The sequence below is a fragment of the Lentinula edodes genome (genome assembly GCF_021015755.1).
Source record: "Lentinula edodes strain Le(Bin) 0899 ss11 chromosome Unknown C8R40scaffold_8, whole genome shotgun sequence".
NCBI classification, from domain to species: Eukaryota; Fungi; Basidiomycota; class Agaricomycetes; order Agaricales; family Omphalotaceae; genus Lentinula; species Lentinula edodes.
Window position 1 is genome coordinate 61613 of NW_025764314.1, and position 16753 is coordinate 78365.

General features: G+C 45.2%; 7 protein-coding genes across 7 annotated transcripts; 4 read left to right on the forward strand and 3 right to left on the reverse strand.

The window, feature by feature from the left end:
- Positions 1-68: 68 nt before the first annotated feature.
- C8R40DRAFT_1039447 (galactose-1-phosphate uridyl transferase) lies at positions 69-1464 on the forward strand (the record flags this gene model as incomplete). Its single annotated transcript, XM_046223839.1, has 6 exons — positions 69-111; positions 178-602; positions 652-808; positions 859-990; positions 1047-1308; positions 1359-1464. 6 exons carry the CDS (start codon positions 69-71, stop codon positions 1462-1464), a joined length of 1125 nt encoding a protein of 374 aa, XP_046088876.1.
- Positions 1322-3714, reverse strand: C8R40DRAFT_863812 (polynucleotide kinase 3 phosphatase-domain-containing protein). Its single transcript, XM_046236486.1, has 13 exons — positions 3539-3714; positions 3395-3481; positions 3070-3343; positions 2930-3017; positions 2819-2875; positions 2706-2766; positions 2541-2650; positions 2411-2483; positions 2209-2354; positions 2077-2152; positions 1954-2026; positions 1800-1890; positions 1322-1748 (listed from the first exon to the last, which is right to left on the reverse strand). The coding sequence occupies exons 1-13, from the start codon at positions 3558-3560 to the stop codon at positions 1578-1580; spliced, it is 1329 nt and encodes a 442-aa protein (XP_046088877.1). The 5' UTR covers positions 3561-3714; the 3' UTR covers positions 1322-1577.
- Positions 3590-4790, forward strand: C8R40DRAFT_1092333 (NUDIX hydrolase domain-like protein). The gene is made up of 9 exons (XM_046227543.1): positions 3590-3738; positions 3806-3854; positions 3905-3956; positions 4004-4105; positions 4165-4238; positions 4288-4342; positions 4399-4542; positions 4602-4615; positions 4663-4790. Exons 1-9 carry the CDS (start codon positions 3620-3622, stop codon positions 4729-4731), a joined length of 678 nt encoding a protein of 225 aa, XP_046088878.1. The 5' UTR covers positions 3590-3619; the 3' UTR covers positions 4732-4790.
- On the reverse strand, positions 4791-11455 carry C8R40DRAFT_1092338 (multidrug resistance-associated ABC transporter). The gene is made up of 27 exons (XM_046227544.1): positions 10695-11455; positions 10422-10645; positions 10306-10368; positions 9871-10256; positions 9628-9821; positions 9477-9567; positions 9304-9425; positions 9221-9246; positions 8756-9170; positions 8408-8703; positions 8289-8358; positions 7739-8142; positions 7607-7688; positions 7240-7541; positions 7132-7186; positions 7047-7076; positions 6906-6997; positions 6565-6857; positions 6504-6511; positions 6349-6455; positions 6257-6295; positions 5984-6207; positions 5883-5923; positions 5743-5823; positions 5628-5691; positions 5164-5574; positions 4791-5102 (listed from the first exon to the last, which is right to left on the reverse strand). The coding sequence occupies exons 1-27, from the start codon at positions 11343-11345 to the stop codon at positions 4900-4902; spliced, it is 4974 nt and encodes a 1657-aa protein (XP_046088879.1). The 5' UTR covers positions 11346-11455; the 3' UTR covers positions 4791-4899.
- Positions 11456-11469: 14 nt separating this feature from the next.
- On the forward strand, positions 11470-13282 carry C8R40DRAFT_1092351 (RNA polymerase III RPC4-domain-containing protein). Its single transcript, XM_046227545.1, has 7 exons — positions 11470-11540; positions 11592-11709; positions 11765-11777; positions 11832-12279; positions 12331-12425; positions 12482-12751; positions 12802-13282. The coding sequence occupies exons 1-7, from the start codon at positions 11522-11524 to the stop codon at positions 13009-13011; spliced, it is 1173 nt and encodes a 390-aa protein (XP_046088880.1). The 5' UTR covers positions 11470-11521; the 3' UTR covers positions 13012-13282.
- A 120-nt stretch (positions 13283-13402) lies between these two features.
- C8R40DRAFT_1092356 (uncharacterized protein) lies at positions 13403-14525 on the reverse strand. Its single transcript, XM_046227546.1, has 5 exons — positions 14225-14525; positions 13945-14160; positions 13821-13884; positions 13676-13766; positions 13403-13616 (listed from the first exon to the last, which is right to left on the reverse strand). The coding sequence occupies exons 1-5, from the start codon at positions 14373-14375 to the stop codon at positions 13566-13568; spliced, it is 573 nt and encodes a 190-aa protein (XP_046088881.1). The 5' UTR covers positions 14376-14525; the 3' UTR covers positions 13403-13565.
- On the forward strand, positions 14526-16473 carry C8R40DRAFT_1092358 (tRNA isopentenyltransferase). Its single transcript, XM_046227547.1, has 8 exons — positions 14526-14854; positions 14912-15327; positions 15382-15466; positions 15519-15630; positions 15687-15902; positions 15955-16011; positions 16064-16151; positions 16211-16473. Exons 1-8 carry the CDS (start codon positions 14564-14566, stop codon positions 16449-16451), a joined length of 1506 nt encoding a protein of 501 aa, XP_046088882.1. The 5' UTR covers positions 14526-14563; the 3' UTR covers positions 16452-16473.
- The last annotated feature ends 280 nt before the right edge of the window (positions 16474-16753 follow it).

Genomic DNA, 16753 nt, shown 5'->3' on the forward strand with positions numbered 1-16753 from the left:
GATTCTTTGAGACCGCATATTATACACAACCATGGGTCTCTCAACCGGGCTCTTGTGCTGCATCAGCGATGGCTGAGATTTTCGACCCGTCCACGCATCCCCACCGGCGTTGTGCGTGCCTTGCGTTTTTTTGAACACACACACACAACTAGAAATGCTCATTTGACTTTTTCGCAGACAATCCCTTGACCAATGAGCACGTTATCGTCTCTCCCCATCGAAACAAACGTCCGTGGCTTGGACAAGTTGAGCCCCCACAGAACGGCAAACTCCCGCAGTACGATCCAGCTTGCTATCTTTGTCCTGGAAACACTAGGGCTGGGGGAAAAAAGACGGAAGTTTATGAACACACATACATTTTTGAGAATGACTATGCTGCTGTCCTGCCTCCTCCGATGCCTGAAGCCCCCGTCAATCCTCATCATCTCCTCACGACAGAGCCAATTGGAGGAGACTGCGACGTTCTGATCTTTCATCCAAGACACGATCTGACTATCCCGCGATTACTTATCGAGGACATCGAACGGATTATCGAAGAGTGGATAAAGATCTACGTAAGACGAGGCTCAGAAGAAGGCATCAAGCATGTACAAATTTTCGAGGTATGTTTGTCTATGCCATTTTCGACCGCCGACCAAAAGCTCTTGCCAGAACAAGGGCGCCATGATGGGGTGTTCGAATCCTCATCCTCACGGCCAAATTTGGTCTTTTACAAATGTCCCGACGCTCCCTGCGCACGAAATGGCTAATCTCATCGATTATTCCAATTCTGTTCACCCTCCCTCGGATGCCCCCCGAGGACCACATGGTAATTATTTGGTACATGAATTCGATACAAGGTTTACACCGGTTGCGCAGGAAAACCTTGCTTATTATGTGAATACGCTCACACCGAAGTCAACATTAGTGGTGCCGACCGAGTGGTTGTCAAAAATGATCACTGGGTCGCTGTCGTGCCCTGGTGGGCATATTGGCCTTTCGAGATTTTGTGTATGATAATGTGCTTTTTGATGATGATCTATTCACTCACTGACCTACCCAATCAGTACTTCCGTACCGCCGACACATTCCCTCGATATTACATCTTACGCCTGAAGAGAAAACATCTTTTGCCGATATTCTCTCCAATATTACGAAACGCTACGACAATCTCTTCTCTTGCTCCTTTGCATACTCTATGGGTATCCACCAACGACCAATTCCTTTGTCCTCGCCGGAGGAAACAGACGAGGATGATGTTGCTCATTTGCATTTGCATTTCTCTCCTCCTCTACTCCGAAGCGCGACTGTGAAGAAGTTCATGGCTGGGTGAGTAATAAATTTGCCTGACTGAACACCTTGAACTCAGCATTCCTTAGAATCGAGTTAATGGCCGAGTCACAGCGCGACATTACTCCTGAACAGGCTGCGCAAAGGCTTCGCGAGTGCTCCGAAATCCACTACATGGATGCTGCTAAGGAGTAATGAGAGTCATTAGAAATAAACGCGGATAGAATACATTGTCTTTACAGTATTGCGATCCTCTACAGTAAACTCGGAGGTTACCAGTCATAGATACCAACCTTCGATACTCATTTTCATTTTCCTTCAATCTGCAACCACATGCTCCAATTCTTCTTCTCTTCCTCGGTCCCTTCGAAGATCCAGTTAACCTGCTTGATTTCTGAATATCCTTCTGACAGGCTGGGTTCTTCATAACTATTTCTGAACGAGGTGAACGCGAGGTATGGTACAAGATCGCGTTTTTCCTATAACACTCTTGAACATATGAATATTTGATCTGACAGAACGCAACACACCTGACGAGACGCTGACGAAAGGGGAAGGTTGTACGCGCGATAAAGATTGTTGTGCCATGCGAGTTCCATCGATCCAGTGAAAACGAAACACCTATCACAGAAAGATAAATTGATCAGAGATAATTGCATTGTTCAGCTCAACAATAACACCAACCTTATAGGAACTTCGAATTTTCGAGCGATATCAACGTAGTATTTTCTTGTCCGTACATCCCGATTAGTATTATCTAGCAAAGATTTAAAATGGGATTCAAAGGCACAACAAAGGAGTCCTTACCGACTACACAACTAGTGCCTTCTTGCATTGATTTTTCCACAGCTGCTACACACTTCGGTCTGGTTCCCAAGGTATCCTAGAGCTCAACTTCCGTCAATGAGTGCAAGTGGTCAAAGATCTGGTATTATGTACTTGATTGATATGTTCATATCCTTTTGAGACAAAATAGCGCTCGCATATGGTCGATTTTCCAACGCCGGGATATCCAACAAAAAGAACGATTTCTTGTTTTCTGGGTTCCGGTATTACAGGCGTATGGGCTGGAGAGAATAGTGGTACTGTATTAAGGGGTTCAGAAACTCGGTACATATAATGAAAACGCAGCCGGACAAACACTGAGAAAGATCTGCGACATTGAAACCGTCGAGTTTGAACTTTGTTTGGACAGGCTGCTTCAGAAAGTACTCCTGATTCAATATATGAACAAATTGGTCGCTGATCCGTGTTCGAAAGTTGATAATCACCTCGGGAGTGAAGAATGGTATATCCACATTTAGAGCCCATTTCCGGTCGGTGGATGCAAAATCTCCATCTCGACCAGCAGCGTCGCCGACAAAGAAGGAGACAGTCCTGTCTACACAACCTTCCTTAACAAAAACAACAGTCTAGAAGACATGGGAACAGCTGACCTATTTCTATACCATCCTCTTTGAATATTCTTGTCAACTCATTCCACATTCCAGGCATGGGCTTGATTATTTGGTCTCAGTACCAACCGTCTATTCAAAACGAGGTGATCCACCTTGCGATATTCATCCTTAGCTACGGCTGCAAATATCTGAAAGGGAACGGATGGAATCTGAACATGAGTTTTTAGTCAATGTAACTGCTCTGCTTAAATCCGAAGACATACCGTTGCTGCTATGAGCCCGACTTTCTCCTTCCAAGTGGTTAGCGATGTTCCTTTGATAGCTTGATTGGATATAATAACGATAGAATATCTATGGTCCCACCATGAGTTGGATCCCTGACTTTAGTAAAACGAGAACCGACCCTTCTAAACGTAACTCTTCGAGTGCATGTGGGACCGTATCTCTCCACCATTCCCATGCTGGAGGCGCTCCCTTCGATGCTTTCTTAACTGCACCCTTTCCAAAGCTGGGCTTAATCAGCGTGCCGTCTAGATCGAAGGCGGCGACCTTCGATGAACACACAGGGGTGAGATTCGTGCCATGGAGACAGCTGCCGCGCGCGCCCAGGGGTTTCTGCCATTGGAATGTGCCAGTGGTTTTAGGCTCTTTGGGGGAGTTGCTGAAAAAAGGGTGAACTGCGCGTTACCATGAGCCAGGTGTGAATACTATTTGTTCAAAACACGTACCTTTTGCTACCTTGGGCCCTCTGGAGCCTTCCATAGACGAAGCATCGTCGTCTGCCGCAGGCCGTTTTTTCGACAATGTCAAAGGGCCTAAAGCGGTGAGAAAATTCCGCTGAGAAAAACGGGAGAAAGGACGGCGGAACTGACCTGCTTGGAGGGCCGAGGACATGATACTAATAGTAATAGCGGAACGCGTGAAAGAGAACTGAGGCACACGTGTTGTACTTTATGCTCTCTCGCTTCCGTCCTCGTTTCCAATTTCATAGGAATATCTCGAAACAAGCAATCAGAATGTCACAGGAACCCAGAGTGGTTTCTGTAACAGACCTTCCAACCAATGAAGCCAAGCAAGTGTCATTGTCCGATCTGTTTGGTTCAGCAAGGAAGAACTGAAGTCTCGATACCTATCTGCAGATGGATCACTTTAAAGAAAATCAAATACACCGATGCAGAGGGCCACGAAGTATATTATTTGCTATCATGCAGTTTTGATTCTCATCTGAACACCTTTAGCGTCTTTGGGAAGTTGCCCAACGCAAGACGCGCAAGTCTTCCGGCATCGATGGTACGCGATTGACGCGTTTTCATTCGATATTATCTTATCTTTGGTAGCCGTCGCTATTCTCGCCATCTTAAAGTCCAAGGCCAATTCTTTCCCTCCCTCGATTGTTGTAGTCGAACAATACCGTCCTCCGATCGGCAAGTTTATCGTTGGTATGCTAGAGTCCCAATGACCGTGTTGTGCGATAAATGTGAAGTATTGCCGTACACAGAACTCCCCGCAGGTCTCATCGATGAAGGAGAGACCCCTGAACAGGCCGCTATCCGCGAACTGGAGGAAGAAACTGTGAGATTCTGAACGAAGCTGTTCTCGCATGCCAACCTGTTGCCTGTAGGGATACAAAGCTGATTCAGTGATTGAGTCCTCACCCATCCTTGTATCAGATCCTGGTCAGTTCAATCCCTCATAACCTATTGTGGTATATTTCATAAATTATACCCCACAGGCATGACCAATGCTAATATGAAACTCGTCGTCCTCAATGTCACCTTGGAAGACAAACTTGAGACCCCAGATCAGAAGCTCGAATCTGGAGAATTTATTGTACGGAGGGTTGTAGAGCTGAAGGAATTGTTGAATGAACTCAAAGGTGCGCGATCCAAGAATCTATGTAGTCGGTGCTGATAATATTCACCGAATGCTCTATAGCTTATGACAGTAGGGTAGTACATGTTCCTCGCCATGGTAAATTCATTTTGACAACACACAGGGATTTATTCTAGACGCACGGCTTCATCACCTGGCAGCTGGATATGCAATGGCACTCAATGGTGTATAAAGGGAATCCGTATCGACTGAAGAAGATTGTATCATTAATTACCTGAAACGAATTAATGAAATGGTAAGTTATACAAGATCAATGATTTATGTTGTGCACAAAATGAAGTGAAGATCCACATGTTTAGAGCTGGTCTGTGTACATCTCCAGAAATACCTGAAATATCATTCAACTTGACGCAGACGTTTCCTCAGCTTTGGCTTTGGCTGCTGCTTCCAACTGAGCGAATGTTCCACTCTTGAGACACATCGTCCTGAAAATGCCACCCTCCTTTTGAATCAAGTTCCATGGGGTGTCGAGTTCGACAACCTTTCCCTTGTCGAGGACGAGTAGACGATCATAATCGATGATCGTTCGTAAGCGATGAGCGACTAGGACAGCGAGGGAACGACATCAGCAAAGGTTAATCCATTATAGGGTACTTTGGCATACCTGTTAGTAACAACGACCCGGTGAATTCTTCACGAATCGTTGCCTGAATCTTAGCATCAGTCGCAAAGTCAATACTGCTGGTAGCCTCGTCAAGGACAACGATAGAGCTTCTTCGTAAAAGTGCTCGGGCCATAGAGATGAGTTGTCGCTGCCCTTGAGAAAAATTGGTCCCACCGGGAGATACCTGAGTGTCAAGGGACACCGTAGTCTTGCCATCCATATTCGTGACAGTAGATCCTACCGAGCTGACTGTATCTTCTCTGTCGACGCCGATTATAGAAGGCGGACGGGAGGATGTCGGAGTTGCGGCAGTGGACGGAGCACGGGATGTGCGACGAGAGGGGAATTGACTTTGCATGGTCATTTGCACTCGTTGCAAAACATCTAAGCATTCCACGTCCGTATGTTCACCTACGACAATTTGTTAATTCGCGCAACTTGCAGTCTTGTGAAGAATAAGTTACCAAAAGGATCCAAGTTATCTCGAAGAGTCCCAGAGAAAAGAGCCGCATCCTGGGGTATAAACGTCTGGGAAAATGGTCAGTTCATGAGCAAAGGTGTTTCAAGCTCACAACCTACCAAACGAGATCGGAGGTCATGAATACCAATACTTGATATATCAACTCCGTCAATGATGATTTTGCCACTGGAGGGATCAACCTATGTAAATGGCAAGGCAGGTCAGGTGTATCCATCAAACACCGATCAACGAGACATACAAATCGAAGTATACTCATAGCTAGAGTTGACTTGCCACTGCCTAGATACTGTATCAGAGAATGCACATAACAAAAATTTCTTGCAGATGAATGTTACAAACCGGTACGACCAAGAAGACCAATACGCTCTCCAGCTTTCAGAGAGAAGGAAACATCTTGAATGACAGCAGGAAGGTCTGGAGCATACTTCACAGACAAGTTCTCCACTGACACGAGTATTTGGTCTTTGGAACTAGACGGCCAATAAGCTGGGGGTCGGTTGGAGTCAATAATGACAGGTGGTTCTTGAGGTAAGTCAAGATATTCTACTATCCGCTCTACCGAACTTGGAAACCATTGAAACCGAGGTCTAGTATATGTGAGAGATGACTCACTTGAGGTCCAACTCTAAGGTCGTCCAAAAACGACATGACCTAAACATAGAACTTGAATCATGGGCAATGAATATAGCTTGTTCGGGACTTACCAATAGACAGACATGGTGAAACTGAGAGCACTGGTGATACAAATACCAGCTAGACCTGAACTAGCGTCCGGCCGAGAAATGGAGAATAGGGCAGTTATCAAGACGGCCTATAACAAGATGAACTGATATTGTGTTAAATCAGGATGAACACGTACGAAACCTCCTGAAGCATAGAATGAGGCCTATTTTTCAAAATGGCAAGAGATCAAAACGTACCAAGCAAATCGAAAGATAGTAAGAGCCAACGATTGGTCATCCAAAATCCATACCACATTCTTGTGGTGAAATCAATTTTAGTGTGTATATTATCCAAGAAGCGTTTCTCGGCAGAAAAAGCTCGGACAGTAACGATTCCTTCCAAAAGTTCCGAAAAGTCTGAGAAGATAGGGGACCGGGAGTTGGACTCCATCCGACGAAGATCTCGACCAGTGTTCAGATAACCGATGGAAAGCTCACGGTAGATGAAGCCCAGTATGGTGGCTGGTAAAAGGAAGAACGGGAAGATGACACTGCCATACTATGGGTCTTTGTTCCACTGAAGAAACAAGCCCACTTACGCGATAGTTATAACAGATGCGAAAAAGTTAGCCAAAGAAGAGTTGACATTCTGAAGGGACCCAGCCAACGAAGAATCGATGGTCTCAATATCCTATTAACAGATTGAGTTCCCACTCGAGATCAGCACGAGAAGCATTGACCTTTCCAAAACGATTGAGCATTCTACCTTGCTGTAAATTAGCCCAGAAGTGAGTATTAGCCGATATACACAAGATGATGACTAACCGGTGTGGTATCATGGAATCTGAAGGTGGCTCTGACAACGGTTACCAGTAATTGCCTGCAGTAAAATCGTTAGTTTCATTTCATCGACCGGGATAAGACACACGACACCTGAAAAGAATCCGGGAGGCGCGCAAGGCGCCGGTGTATTGTATCGCAGTAGCAATAACACTCAAAAGCGCGTTTAGAACGCCTATAGCAGCATAGACGCCAACATAGAACATCGGATTGTCATAGACGCTTGGTAAGTTAAAAGCTATCCGTGTAGAAAACATGGCTGGGGATGAGGGTGAAGCTTGATGCGCGAATCCATCTAGAGATAGGCCATGTTCAGAGGCTGCAGATAGGTGCATAGGTGCAAATTGTATCATTGCAGTAGAAGGTTCTGAAGAATTGTAGGCTTCACCCCAGACCTAAAATAATTAAAGAAAAAAGTCAAAGATTATGATCGCTTTAGGCCGTCATGAAACACACGAACCTTGATCCAATACTTCTCCCCAACTGCCAAGAACTGGTTTAATATGACGAAAACAAGGAGTATACCCCAGACCCAATAAGATCTAACAATAGAACTGTCAAAGACATACAACAAACAAACGAGACGACGTACGATGCTTGCAAGTACTTCTTATAAATTTTCCATTTCACTCCGCCTTGCTCCCGTTTTTCGTCTTCAACCAGCTTACGCGGTTTGCTCAATTTTTCAGTAGTGACTTGGTTGCCGTTTTCACCTTCCACAGCTTCAACCTCTGCATCCGCAACTTCACCGACCGCAACTTGTGTGTCTTTTTGAGCTTCAGCTTCAGCTTCGTGGGTGATATCCTCGAGAAGACCTGACGCGCGAAGATCTGCAACTGTTCCCTGGGTGTCGATACGCCCATCCAACATACGTATAAGATAATGGGCTCCAGGTAGCACGAGGTCCACATGGTGTGTAACTAAAACAACTGTTCGAGAGGCCAAGAGAGATCCACGAAGCAGCTTCTCGTATAGAAAACGAGACGTATGACTGTCCTGTAAAGCATATTGAGAATGGGCAAAATGAGGAAGACGGTACACCAGGAGCCCATGGTACAAGATAGAATATCATGTGACCAATGATAAACCATATCCGTCACATCGTTTCCGAGAAGCCTGATCATTATATAATTATCACTTACCACAGCGCTTAAAGGATCATCCAGTAGCACGTACTTCGTTCTGGCATAAACAGCTCGGGCAAGAGCAACTCTATCGTATCCTTCAGCTGCGGCTGAAGAGTTTGTACGTGGGCACATACCTCGCCTTTTGGCCACCACTCAGGCTAACGCCACGAGCTCCAATCTCAGTGCTGTCTCCATCCTCCAGAATTTCCAAATCGGGTTTGAGTGCACAAGCCTCGAGTACAGCCTGATACCTTTGCTCATCGTATGGATAACCAAAGAGGATGTTATCCCGAATCGACTGGTGTCTCAACCACGGGGACTGAGCAGCGTAGGAAATCGCCAGCATGTTTCCGTTTGCGTCGATAGTGGAAGTGTCTTTACACATCAAGATACGTCCATCGAGAAGCGTCATTTCGCCCAATACTGCCATCTGTGAAACAAATGTCACCTTCGAATGTAGTCCAAGTAATTCGTGCACTCACCAGAAGTGCGGTTTTTCCACTGGCCGTAGGACCAGTGACAACTGTCAGCTTGTCCTCAGGGAATATAACAGATATTTGCTCCAGTCTGAATTGATGGTCCTCTTCGGTCTGACCATCAATCTCTGACCCTTCAGGGTGTAGTGTCACGCTTTCTACTCTATCGACCGTGTCATCCTGTTTCCCTTTGGCCGGTTTCGCTGTCTCTACTTCGTTCCATTTGAAAGTGGCGTTTTCCAACCCGAGGGCGCTCTCGTTAAGCGACTCCCGGGGTTGTTGAGGGGTAGATTTGTCTTTCTTTAACGAAGAAACTTGCTCTGTGACTTCCTCTTCATTAAGGAAGCCCGCAATTCGATCGAGAGCGACTTTTGTTTGTGCGACTTGGATGACAAAATTGGGGAGCACATTGAGAGGAGTTCTGTCGAAAGGTTGAGAAAATACGAGGACAAAAATAAATTTTGTTCGAACCTAATCATACCAAATAGAGCGATTGCCTAAATAGAGAAGTCAGGTCTGGAAATAGCCTTTGACAACACAAAGCGGAAACGCACAGTAAATGCTACGCTGACAGTGAGTTCGTTTCCGAGTAGAATATAGGTCATGAACGAGATAATGGACACCAGAATAGGCGTACTTGACCAAAGAATATAGAACATGATGGAATTGATTCGAGCTGCAAAACATTGAGAGTCAAGATACATCCTCACAAGATGAATGAACCTACATTTGAGCATCCAGGACATTTCCTTTTCTCGCTCCTCCATCGCACGGTTTATCCACTTATATTCCCATGCAAAGAATTTGATGAATTTTATCTATACAACGGTCACAAGAATGTTAGCTCAAAAACGATAGATCGCAGCGCGCGATCTTACCGCTCCAATCAACTCGCTGACCACGCCCATCCGCTTGTCTCTCACTTTAGCGGTGCCTCTGTAGATTTCCATGCTACGTTTTGTGAGATACGTGTTCAATGGCCAGCCTGCGATAAGCACAAATAATCCAACTAGTGCGGAAGGTCCTAAAAGATTATAAAGGTACAACAAGCCGATGACTATTTCGACAGGAGCTGAAAATTACATGAGCCACAAAGCAGGTTTTTGAAATAGATTACACACCATTATACATCATGTAGATGGCTGTAATCGTCATCGAAACCCGATTCGCATCTCCAGCCATGAGGTTGACAATTTTGCCTACATCGGCGCCAACTTGCTCCTTCTCCTTGGTATCCTTGCTGTCTTTCTTTGACTTGTCTCCCTTCTCTTTCTTGTCGTCCTTCTTTTCTTCTTCCTTCCTCACTATACCGCTCAGATCCTTTCTCTTTAATGCTTTGTCATATATCATTGCCATAAGCTCGCTCCTGGTACGCGTAGCGGCCCGACGACTGAACCACAGATGGTGAAGGTCGCTCTGTGACTTTAAGACTGATCCAAGAAACATGAGAATGGCGTAGACATAGGCTTGAGGGCGGTCTTTTGTCTCTATTGATGAGAGAATGTGGCTGAGAGAGAATGAAATTCGTTTTGTGTATGAAACGTGCGAATACTTACTTCAGGAAGAAGGGGTTCAGAAACTCAAAAAATACGCTCAAAGTTGAGATCAGGAACTCCAAGCTATATACCAGATTATGATGAGTCTATGTATTCATAACGAAAAGAAAACATACATCAAGTCAAGTGAGTTTGCCCAGAACAGTCTCTTCGCCAAACTAACCGTTTGTATACTCATGAACTTGGCAAAGATTGGACGCGACTGGATAGTGGGGCTGAGGGCCCAAACATCGTCTTCATTGAGAGTCGTAACTGTACCCTTTCTTATGAGAGGATATACCCATGCAAACGTTATCCATGAACCAAGCGGTGTGTAGTCTTCGGGAGTAACAGTTTGACCCTAAATATTTGTTAAACTCAAAGATCAGTACGCAAACACCAAGACTTACGATATCCTTTATATTCACTTTCCCACTAGGGATAGCCATAGGCATATATAGAACCACGGCAAGTAATATGACAACCAGACTGAGGTTCACAGCGTGAAGAGCGACAATATCCGTGGAAGGAAGCGGTATTCCAAAAGCATCTCGGGTAAAAAGCATACCACCAAGCTGAAATGCTTCCGAAAAAAGTTGCAAGCTGTAAATGCAAAAGAGATCGTATGGGACGGTTGCACTGGGATATGCAATTGGTCGCGCGACTGTGTAACTCCACACGAAGACATTGAGGAAGGGATTAAGGGCTGGACGGGACAGAATGGAGTTGTAGGCTCCTGTAGCAAGCCAAACAATCATCTCCAGAAGGCCTATGAATGCAAACACTAGGGTGCGCCAGAGAGGGACGTGTTCCTCGACGTGGAGCTCTGCCCCATCATCGCCGCTTAGTGCTTCCGCTTCATGGATGGTAATGAACGTTCTGAACGGCTTTTTGATTAATCTTGCAGCTCGAGTAACCCATTGAGGCAGAAAAATGTGTGGGGCAGCGAAGAAATATAACCAAAAGACGAAAAAGGTAAGAGTGAATGTACTCCAGGTTTCGCGAATGCAGATGTCGGAGAATTCAGTGGGACTAGCCCCTGGGCACAGTATCCGGCCCATTGCTGCAGAGTCTTCCTGGTCTGACTTTTCCAAGAAACTAAAGATGAATGAACGAGTTAGAGTTGCAAAGAGTACGTTTCATTCAGCAACGGTAAGTTAGTAATTGTAAGCAGAAATTGTCTTCGGCCCGAAAATTCCAGAAAGTACATAACTTTCGTGGAACGCGTCGATGTAGAATGTCGGAAACTACTTCAGGTCCATGATTATTCTTCTCAAACCTCAGAAAGAATCCTTACTCTCTACTAGGTAGTGGATCCAAACCCAAAGCTATCTCATCTTTAGCAAAAAGACCATCAGAGGTCACTAGGCAGGGCACTCAGAAACTCAAATTTGTCCCGACTCTTCCGGCTAGAAGGAGCAAGGAGTAAGCCTCTTCTCTTGAAGTTCTGCATATGGCACGCTGACTTTTTCTATTACAGTGCGGTGAAAATCGTACAGTCATGCTTCATATTATCGCGAGGACGGCTAATCTGACTGGTATTGTAGGAACCAGTACCTGATACTATACCTGCGTCTTCAAATGATCGAGGTCGTGGTCGTGGGAGGGGTAGGGGAGAAGGAAGTGGTCGTGGCCGTGGTGGCCCACGGCCTCCTGTTGAGATGGTGGCGAGTGGTCCATTCGCTCTCGGTCCAGCGATGGCGGGTACTTCCAGCTCCCGGCGTTTCGCTCAAGCAGCTACTCCAATTCCGGCACCATCAAAAACCAAGGCTTCCTCTCTCGGAGCTGGTCTATCCCAAACCGCAGCACCTAAAATCAAGCGAGAAGAACACAAGCTAGAGAAGGACGAACAGGACGAAGAGATATATTCTGATGCGGATGAGGGTGTGGAGATCATCGATATGGAGAATGTCGGTCAAATGGATTGGATGGCTCCAGATAGCATAATAAAGGAAAAAACCAAGAGACCGAAGAAAGAAGATCCTGATGCAACAGGTGCGTCGTGCTCTGTCAGTCTATCACGAGTTCTAACATATGCAGTTCAAGAAGTCAATATTGCAAATGCTCTGGACGGTGATGAAGATGAAGCAGATGAAAAGGACTTAGAAACCATGTTTGATGACTTCAACAAAATGAACTATGTGCGCTTGGGCGAACTTTTACCATTAGAAAATGCTCTATCTAACTCTGGAAGCAGGATGCGGACAACGATTCACAATATCTATGTCTCTTTCAATTTCCAAGCCCATTCCCGACGTTCAGCGCACAGCTGAGCGATACCATGCAAACAGACGCGCCAGTGACCCCAGGATCCAAGAAGGTGACTTTCGCGCCAGACGTGAAACTTGAAACAGAAGACCTGTCTTCGACTTCTGAAGTGAAAGAACTCGACGGATTGATAGGGCATCTCGAAGTCTATCGCAGTGGTGCCCGCAAAATTCGATTAGCAAATGGAATTGTTCTTGATGTACGCTTCTCATTCCATGTCTATAATGCCGCCGCTCAATAGATGCTCAGGTTAGCCCTGCTTCGCAACCTTCTTTCCTTGAGCATGCGGTGCATCTTGACATGAAAGAGAACAAACTCGCAATTCTTGGGGAGTTATTCAGGCATTATCTAGTCGCACCCGATATCGACGCTTTATTGAATGCGATGGATGCTCTCGATAGTGGATCCCAGACAGTTCTGGCAGGCGAAGAAAATCTCATACGCATGGACATCACTTGAAATCTCAGGCCGTATGGTGTGTGTTGATTTAAGTACAAGCAACACTAAGTATCGTATAGTAGTTAAGTAAACTAAGGATGAATCGGTGGTCTTGATCTCGCCTGCAGCTGCGCTCGTTAGTCTTCATCGTCGCTTGCTTCCTTTGCAATATTTCCTTCGTGATACATAGATTCATTGAACGCAGAAAAAACAATGCCTGGATACTTAATGGCCTTTTAACGGGAGGATTATGCAAACCCAAATGCTGACAGCCGTGACTACAGCACATCCTTGTTCTCGCTCCTTTCAAAAGAAATCTTTATAAACAACATATGTAGTAGTACAGTACACATTGAGCATGTCAAAAAACCACTTTCCGAGGCCCGAGTGCAGGCAATGTCGCTCGACGGAATGCAATGGATGGCACACATGAGGATTTCATTCTTTTCAGGCCAGGTATGTATGTAAGCAAGTTAAGTTTTGATCAGAACAACATCAACTTATATGTACAGTACGTCGAAAAGCTACAATCCTGCTCGACGGAATATTCGCATAAGAATCTGTCGAGACCACGCCTACGAGTTACCCTCTGACTCAGCATCTGTTTGTGCTTGCAATTGCCGTTTCTTAATTGAAGCGGTTGACATCGTATGAAATCTTTGTGCAGACTAATCAATGTACTTACCAGTTCATATATGCGTGTAGGGATAATTGACAGGTTGGAAGGATCGTTGATTGTCGCTCGCATCTCGTAGTAAGTTTCTTCTGGCAATTGTCTGGCAATCTTACATTCACATTCAGTGAGTCCTATGCCAACGTAAAATACGTACCGAATCGTCTTAATCCCTACTTGATTCAAGACTGAAATGATCCTTTCTGGACTGACAACAAAGTCTACGGTATGCGTTTAGACATCCTAGGGACAGTAAGGTCTACATGGGAAAACTCACGCACCTATAGAGTATCCTGCAGGAATGACACCAGACTCTTTAATGTTATCAGCCATCGGTACTTCCTTGAGATCGCTGGCTTCAGCGAAAACAAACATAGTGCCCTTGTCCAAAGCTATCTTCACATGGTCTGGATGTACAAAATCTTCTCTGCAAAGTGGCCTGTCTTCTACAGCTGCATTTGGCCCGTTTTTGACCTCAGAATTACCGGCAAAAGCGGCTGCAACAGTGACGTCCAGGTTGAGCAATGTTGATGATAGAGAACACCAGATATTTTAACTAACCTGCACTGGTACTGAACCGAGGCCGAGAAATGGCTTGATGATTGGGAGTTGTTCCGACTGGACCAGCAAAGACCTGTAGTCTTCCTGCATGATATTTAAGTAGACGTTGACCAAGAGTATAAGCCACGGTCGCCCTCGAAGGTAGCATCATGCGTCGAGAAGTCTGATACGAAGAGAGAAACAACGACGATCCTGATGGTGTGTGGAGACTGACCGAGCAGACGAATTCAATGAAGAACTTAAGGATTCGGAAGAACTCGTCCTCAAATACTTAACCTGCGCCTAACATTGTGTTAACTGCCGGCGCTAAAATGGCACGCATTCTTTTTACAGCCAGTGATGTCGATGAAGGCTCTTCGACCAATTATCGCTATATTTGGCACGACTGGTGTTGGAAAATCTAATCTGGCCGTTGAAATTGCTCTACACCTTGCGAATTCCGGTCGTCAAACGTGGAATAACGCAAAAGTTATAAATGCTGATGCCATGCAGGTTTACGCTGGGATGGACGTTATAACCAATAAAATTCCAGTGCCAGAAAGGCAAGGAGTCGAACATGCCCTGATGGGGTTCAAGTCTCCTAATGAACAATATGTAGTCGGGCAATGGGTGAAAGACGCAATAGATGCGGTGAGTTTTGTTTTCTCTATGTTGACATTGAATTGATGAACTTCAGCCTTGTCATAGATCGATGGTGCTCACGAGAAGAATGAGATTCCAATAATTGTAGGAGGGACGTCCTACTGGATTCAACACTTACTCTTTCCAAACCGACTGGCAAAGAACATCCACTCGGTAGACGAGGGATTCACATCTTCAACGTTCGAAACATCTGAAGAACTTGCCTCGTTGATAGAAACACTCCCTCCAGATCTCTTTCACCTTTTCCACTGCTTGCCTAATCCTGCACCTTCTGCTGACTCAGATCCCGAAGAGGCTTTTCGATTGTACAATTTGCTCAAAGCACTCGATAAATCAGTCGCAGTGCGATGGCATTGGAAAGACACACGAAAAGTTCTGCGTAGTATTCGTATCATCCAAGAAACTGGTCGGAAGCCGAGTGAACTCATTCATGAGCAATCCCAAGATATACTTCAGGCACGGTCTGTACATGAGTCTCATCCGACGTTCCTCTGCTCCTCATGATACACAAGCAGATTTCGAACATTGTGTTTTTGGGTCTACTCGAAGCCTGAAACTCTTAAACCGCGTTTGGATTTACGAGTCGATAAGATGCTCGAGGTAATACGAATTCCCCGGAGCGACGTATTTTTTTCTAAATACTTGGCCACAGCAAGGCTTATTAGACGAGGTTGCCGCTCTTGGAGAGCTTCTCAAAAAACACGACAACGAAGAAGAAATAAACTCGACTCCTGACTATACGTTTGGAATTTTCCAGTCAATTGGTAATAAAGGCAGCCTCATTGTGAAAGTGAATATGTTAAGCTAAATGAATTCCAAGGTTACAGAGAATTTCACAAGTATCTTTCATCGCCAAATCCCACCGAAGAAGAATTCTTGGCAGCAGTAAAGAATATGAAAACTTCCACTCGGCAGTATGCAAAGCGTCAAACGTCCTGGCTACGAAATAAATTGCTACCGATGCTTTACGGTGCGAACGAAACCAGAGATAGCAGCGGTCTTCCAGACACATTCACATACTTGTTGGATGCCACAGGTCTGTCTCTCCACCTTTAAATTCTTGAACTCGATTTACTCGTATTTGACAGAATCAGGCGAAAGCTGGGATATTAACGTTCGAGAGCCAGCTGTGGATATCACTACCGGTATATAACCACATTACAATAGCCTAAATGCTACTAACAAGATATATTCTAGCATTTTTAGATCACCAACCGTTGCCCGATCCATCGACTCTTTCGGACGTTGCAAAAGAAATGCTTAACGTTGAACGAAAAGACACCAAGTAAGTTCCGTTCCTCACGTATATCACCAACAGACACTCATTTCATGGGTAATCCTCAGTCCCAGTGCGGTATTGAACGCTCGTCGAAAAATCATATGTCCTATCTGCACGTCCGACCCAACACAACCTTACATGGTGGAAGAAAATGAATGGAAATTACATGAAAAATCTCGATTTCACAAACGCAGAGCGTACAAACCTCTAAGTGCTGCGGAGATTGAGGAACGTAAAAGGCAGGGGCGCAAGAAACACTCGGAAAATGCGTCAGAATCTGAGGAGACCATTTGTAGGAAAACGTAGTGTCACTGTCAGCTACTTACCGTAGATAGTTGATTCATCTATATAACATCAGGCCCTTAATCATTTTTTCAACCACACTAAGTATTACTGGCACGAAGCTTCATATCGATAATATTCAATGGAAAGATGTTCATTTCAGTAAATGCTTCGGATACCGAAGTGGTCAATGAATAGGGTCGGCGCAAATGTGTACTGAAATATGTGTTCAATCCTCTACTGTAGGTATTCGCAGAGTATGGCAAGCCCTGGCTTCAAGGGATGAGAGAGCATTGACTGGTGAGGTGGAACCGTCACCTTTGCGC

Excerpts from the sequence above, each read along its gene's own strand:
- C8R40DRAFT_1092333 (XM_046227543.1), top strand. The coding sequence starts at position 3,620 with ATGCTCTCTCGCTTCCGTCCTCGTTTCCAATTTCATAGGAATATCTCG. Across the intron at positions 3,855-3,904 it reads CCGATGCAGAGGGCCACGAA|CGTCTTTGGGAAGTTGCCCA; the intron begins GTATATTATTTG and ends GAACACCTTTAG. Across the intron at positions 4,343-4,398 it reads CATCCTTGTATCAGATCCTG|GCATGACCAATGCTAATATG; the intron begins GTCAGTTCAATC and ends TATACCCCACAG.
- C8R40DRAFT_863812 (XM_046236486.1), bottom strand. The coding sequence starts at position 3,560 with ATGTCCTCGGCCCTCCAAGCAG. Across the intron at positions 3,344-3,394 it reads AGGGCCCAAGGTAGCAAAAG|TTCACCCTTTTTTCAGCAAC; the intron begins GTACGTGTTTTG and ends GGTAACGCGCAG. Across the intron at positions 2,027-2,076 it reads AGGCACTAGTTGTGTAGTCG|ATAATACTAATCGGGATGTA; the intron begins GTAAGGACTCCT and ends AATCTTTGCTAG.
- C8R40DRAFT_1092358 (XM_046227547.1), top strand. The coding sequence starts at position 14,564 with ATGTCGATGAAGGCTCTTCGACCAATTATCGCTATATTTGGCACGACT. Across the intron at positions 14,855-14,911 it reads TGAAAGACGCAATAGATGCG|ATCGATGGTGCTCACGAGAA; the intron begins GTGAGTTTTGTT and ends GCCTTGTCATAG. Across the intron at positions 15,903-15,954 it reads ATACTTGTTGGATGCCACAG|AATCAGGCGAAAGCTGGGAT; the intron begins GTCTGTCTCTCC and ends CGTATTTGACAG.
- C8R40DRAFT_1092338 (XM_046227544.1), bottom strand. The coding sequence starts at position 11,345 with ATGGGCCGGATACTGTGCCCAGGGGCTAGTCCCACTGAATTCTCCGAC. Across the intron at positions 8,704-8,755 it reads GTGGAAAAACCGCACTTCTG|ATGGCAGTATTGGGCGAAAT; the intron begins GTGAGTGCACGA and ends TTTGTTTCACAG. Across the intron at positions 5,103-5,163 it reads CGGGTCGTTGTTACTAACAG|TCGCTCATCGCTTACGAACG; the intron begins GTATGCCAAAGT and ends TCGCTGTCCTAG.
- C8R40DRAFT_1092351 (XM_046227545.1), top strand. Across the intron at positions 12,426-12,481 it reads ACTTCAACAAAATGAACTAT|GATGCGGACAACGATTCACA; the intron begins GTGCGCTTGGGC and ends CTCTGGAAGCAG. Across the intron at positions 12,752-12,801 it reads CAAATGGAATTGTTCTTGAT|GTTAGCCCTGCTTCGCAACC; the intron begins GTACGCTTCTCA and ends ATAGATGCTCAG.
- C8R40DRAFT_1092356 (XM_046227546.1), bottom strand. The coding sequence starts at position 14,375 with ATGATGCTACCTTCGAGGGCGACCGTGGCTTATACTCTTGGTCAACGT. Across the intron at positions 13,767-13,820 it reads GTAGGGATTAAGACGATTCG|ACAATTGCCAGAAGAAACTT; the intron begins GTACGTATTTTA and ends TAAGATTGCCAG. Across the intron at positions 13,617-13,675 it reads CTACACGCATATATGAACTG|AAACGGCAATTGCAAGCACA; the intron begins GTAAGTACATTG and ends GCTTCAATTAAG.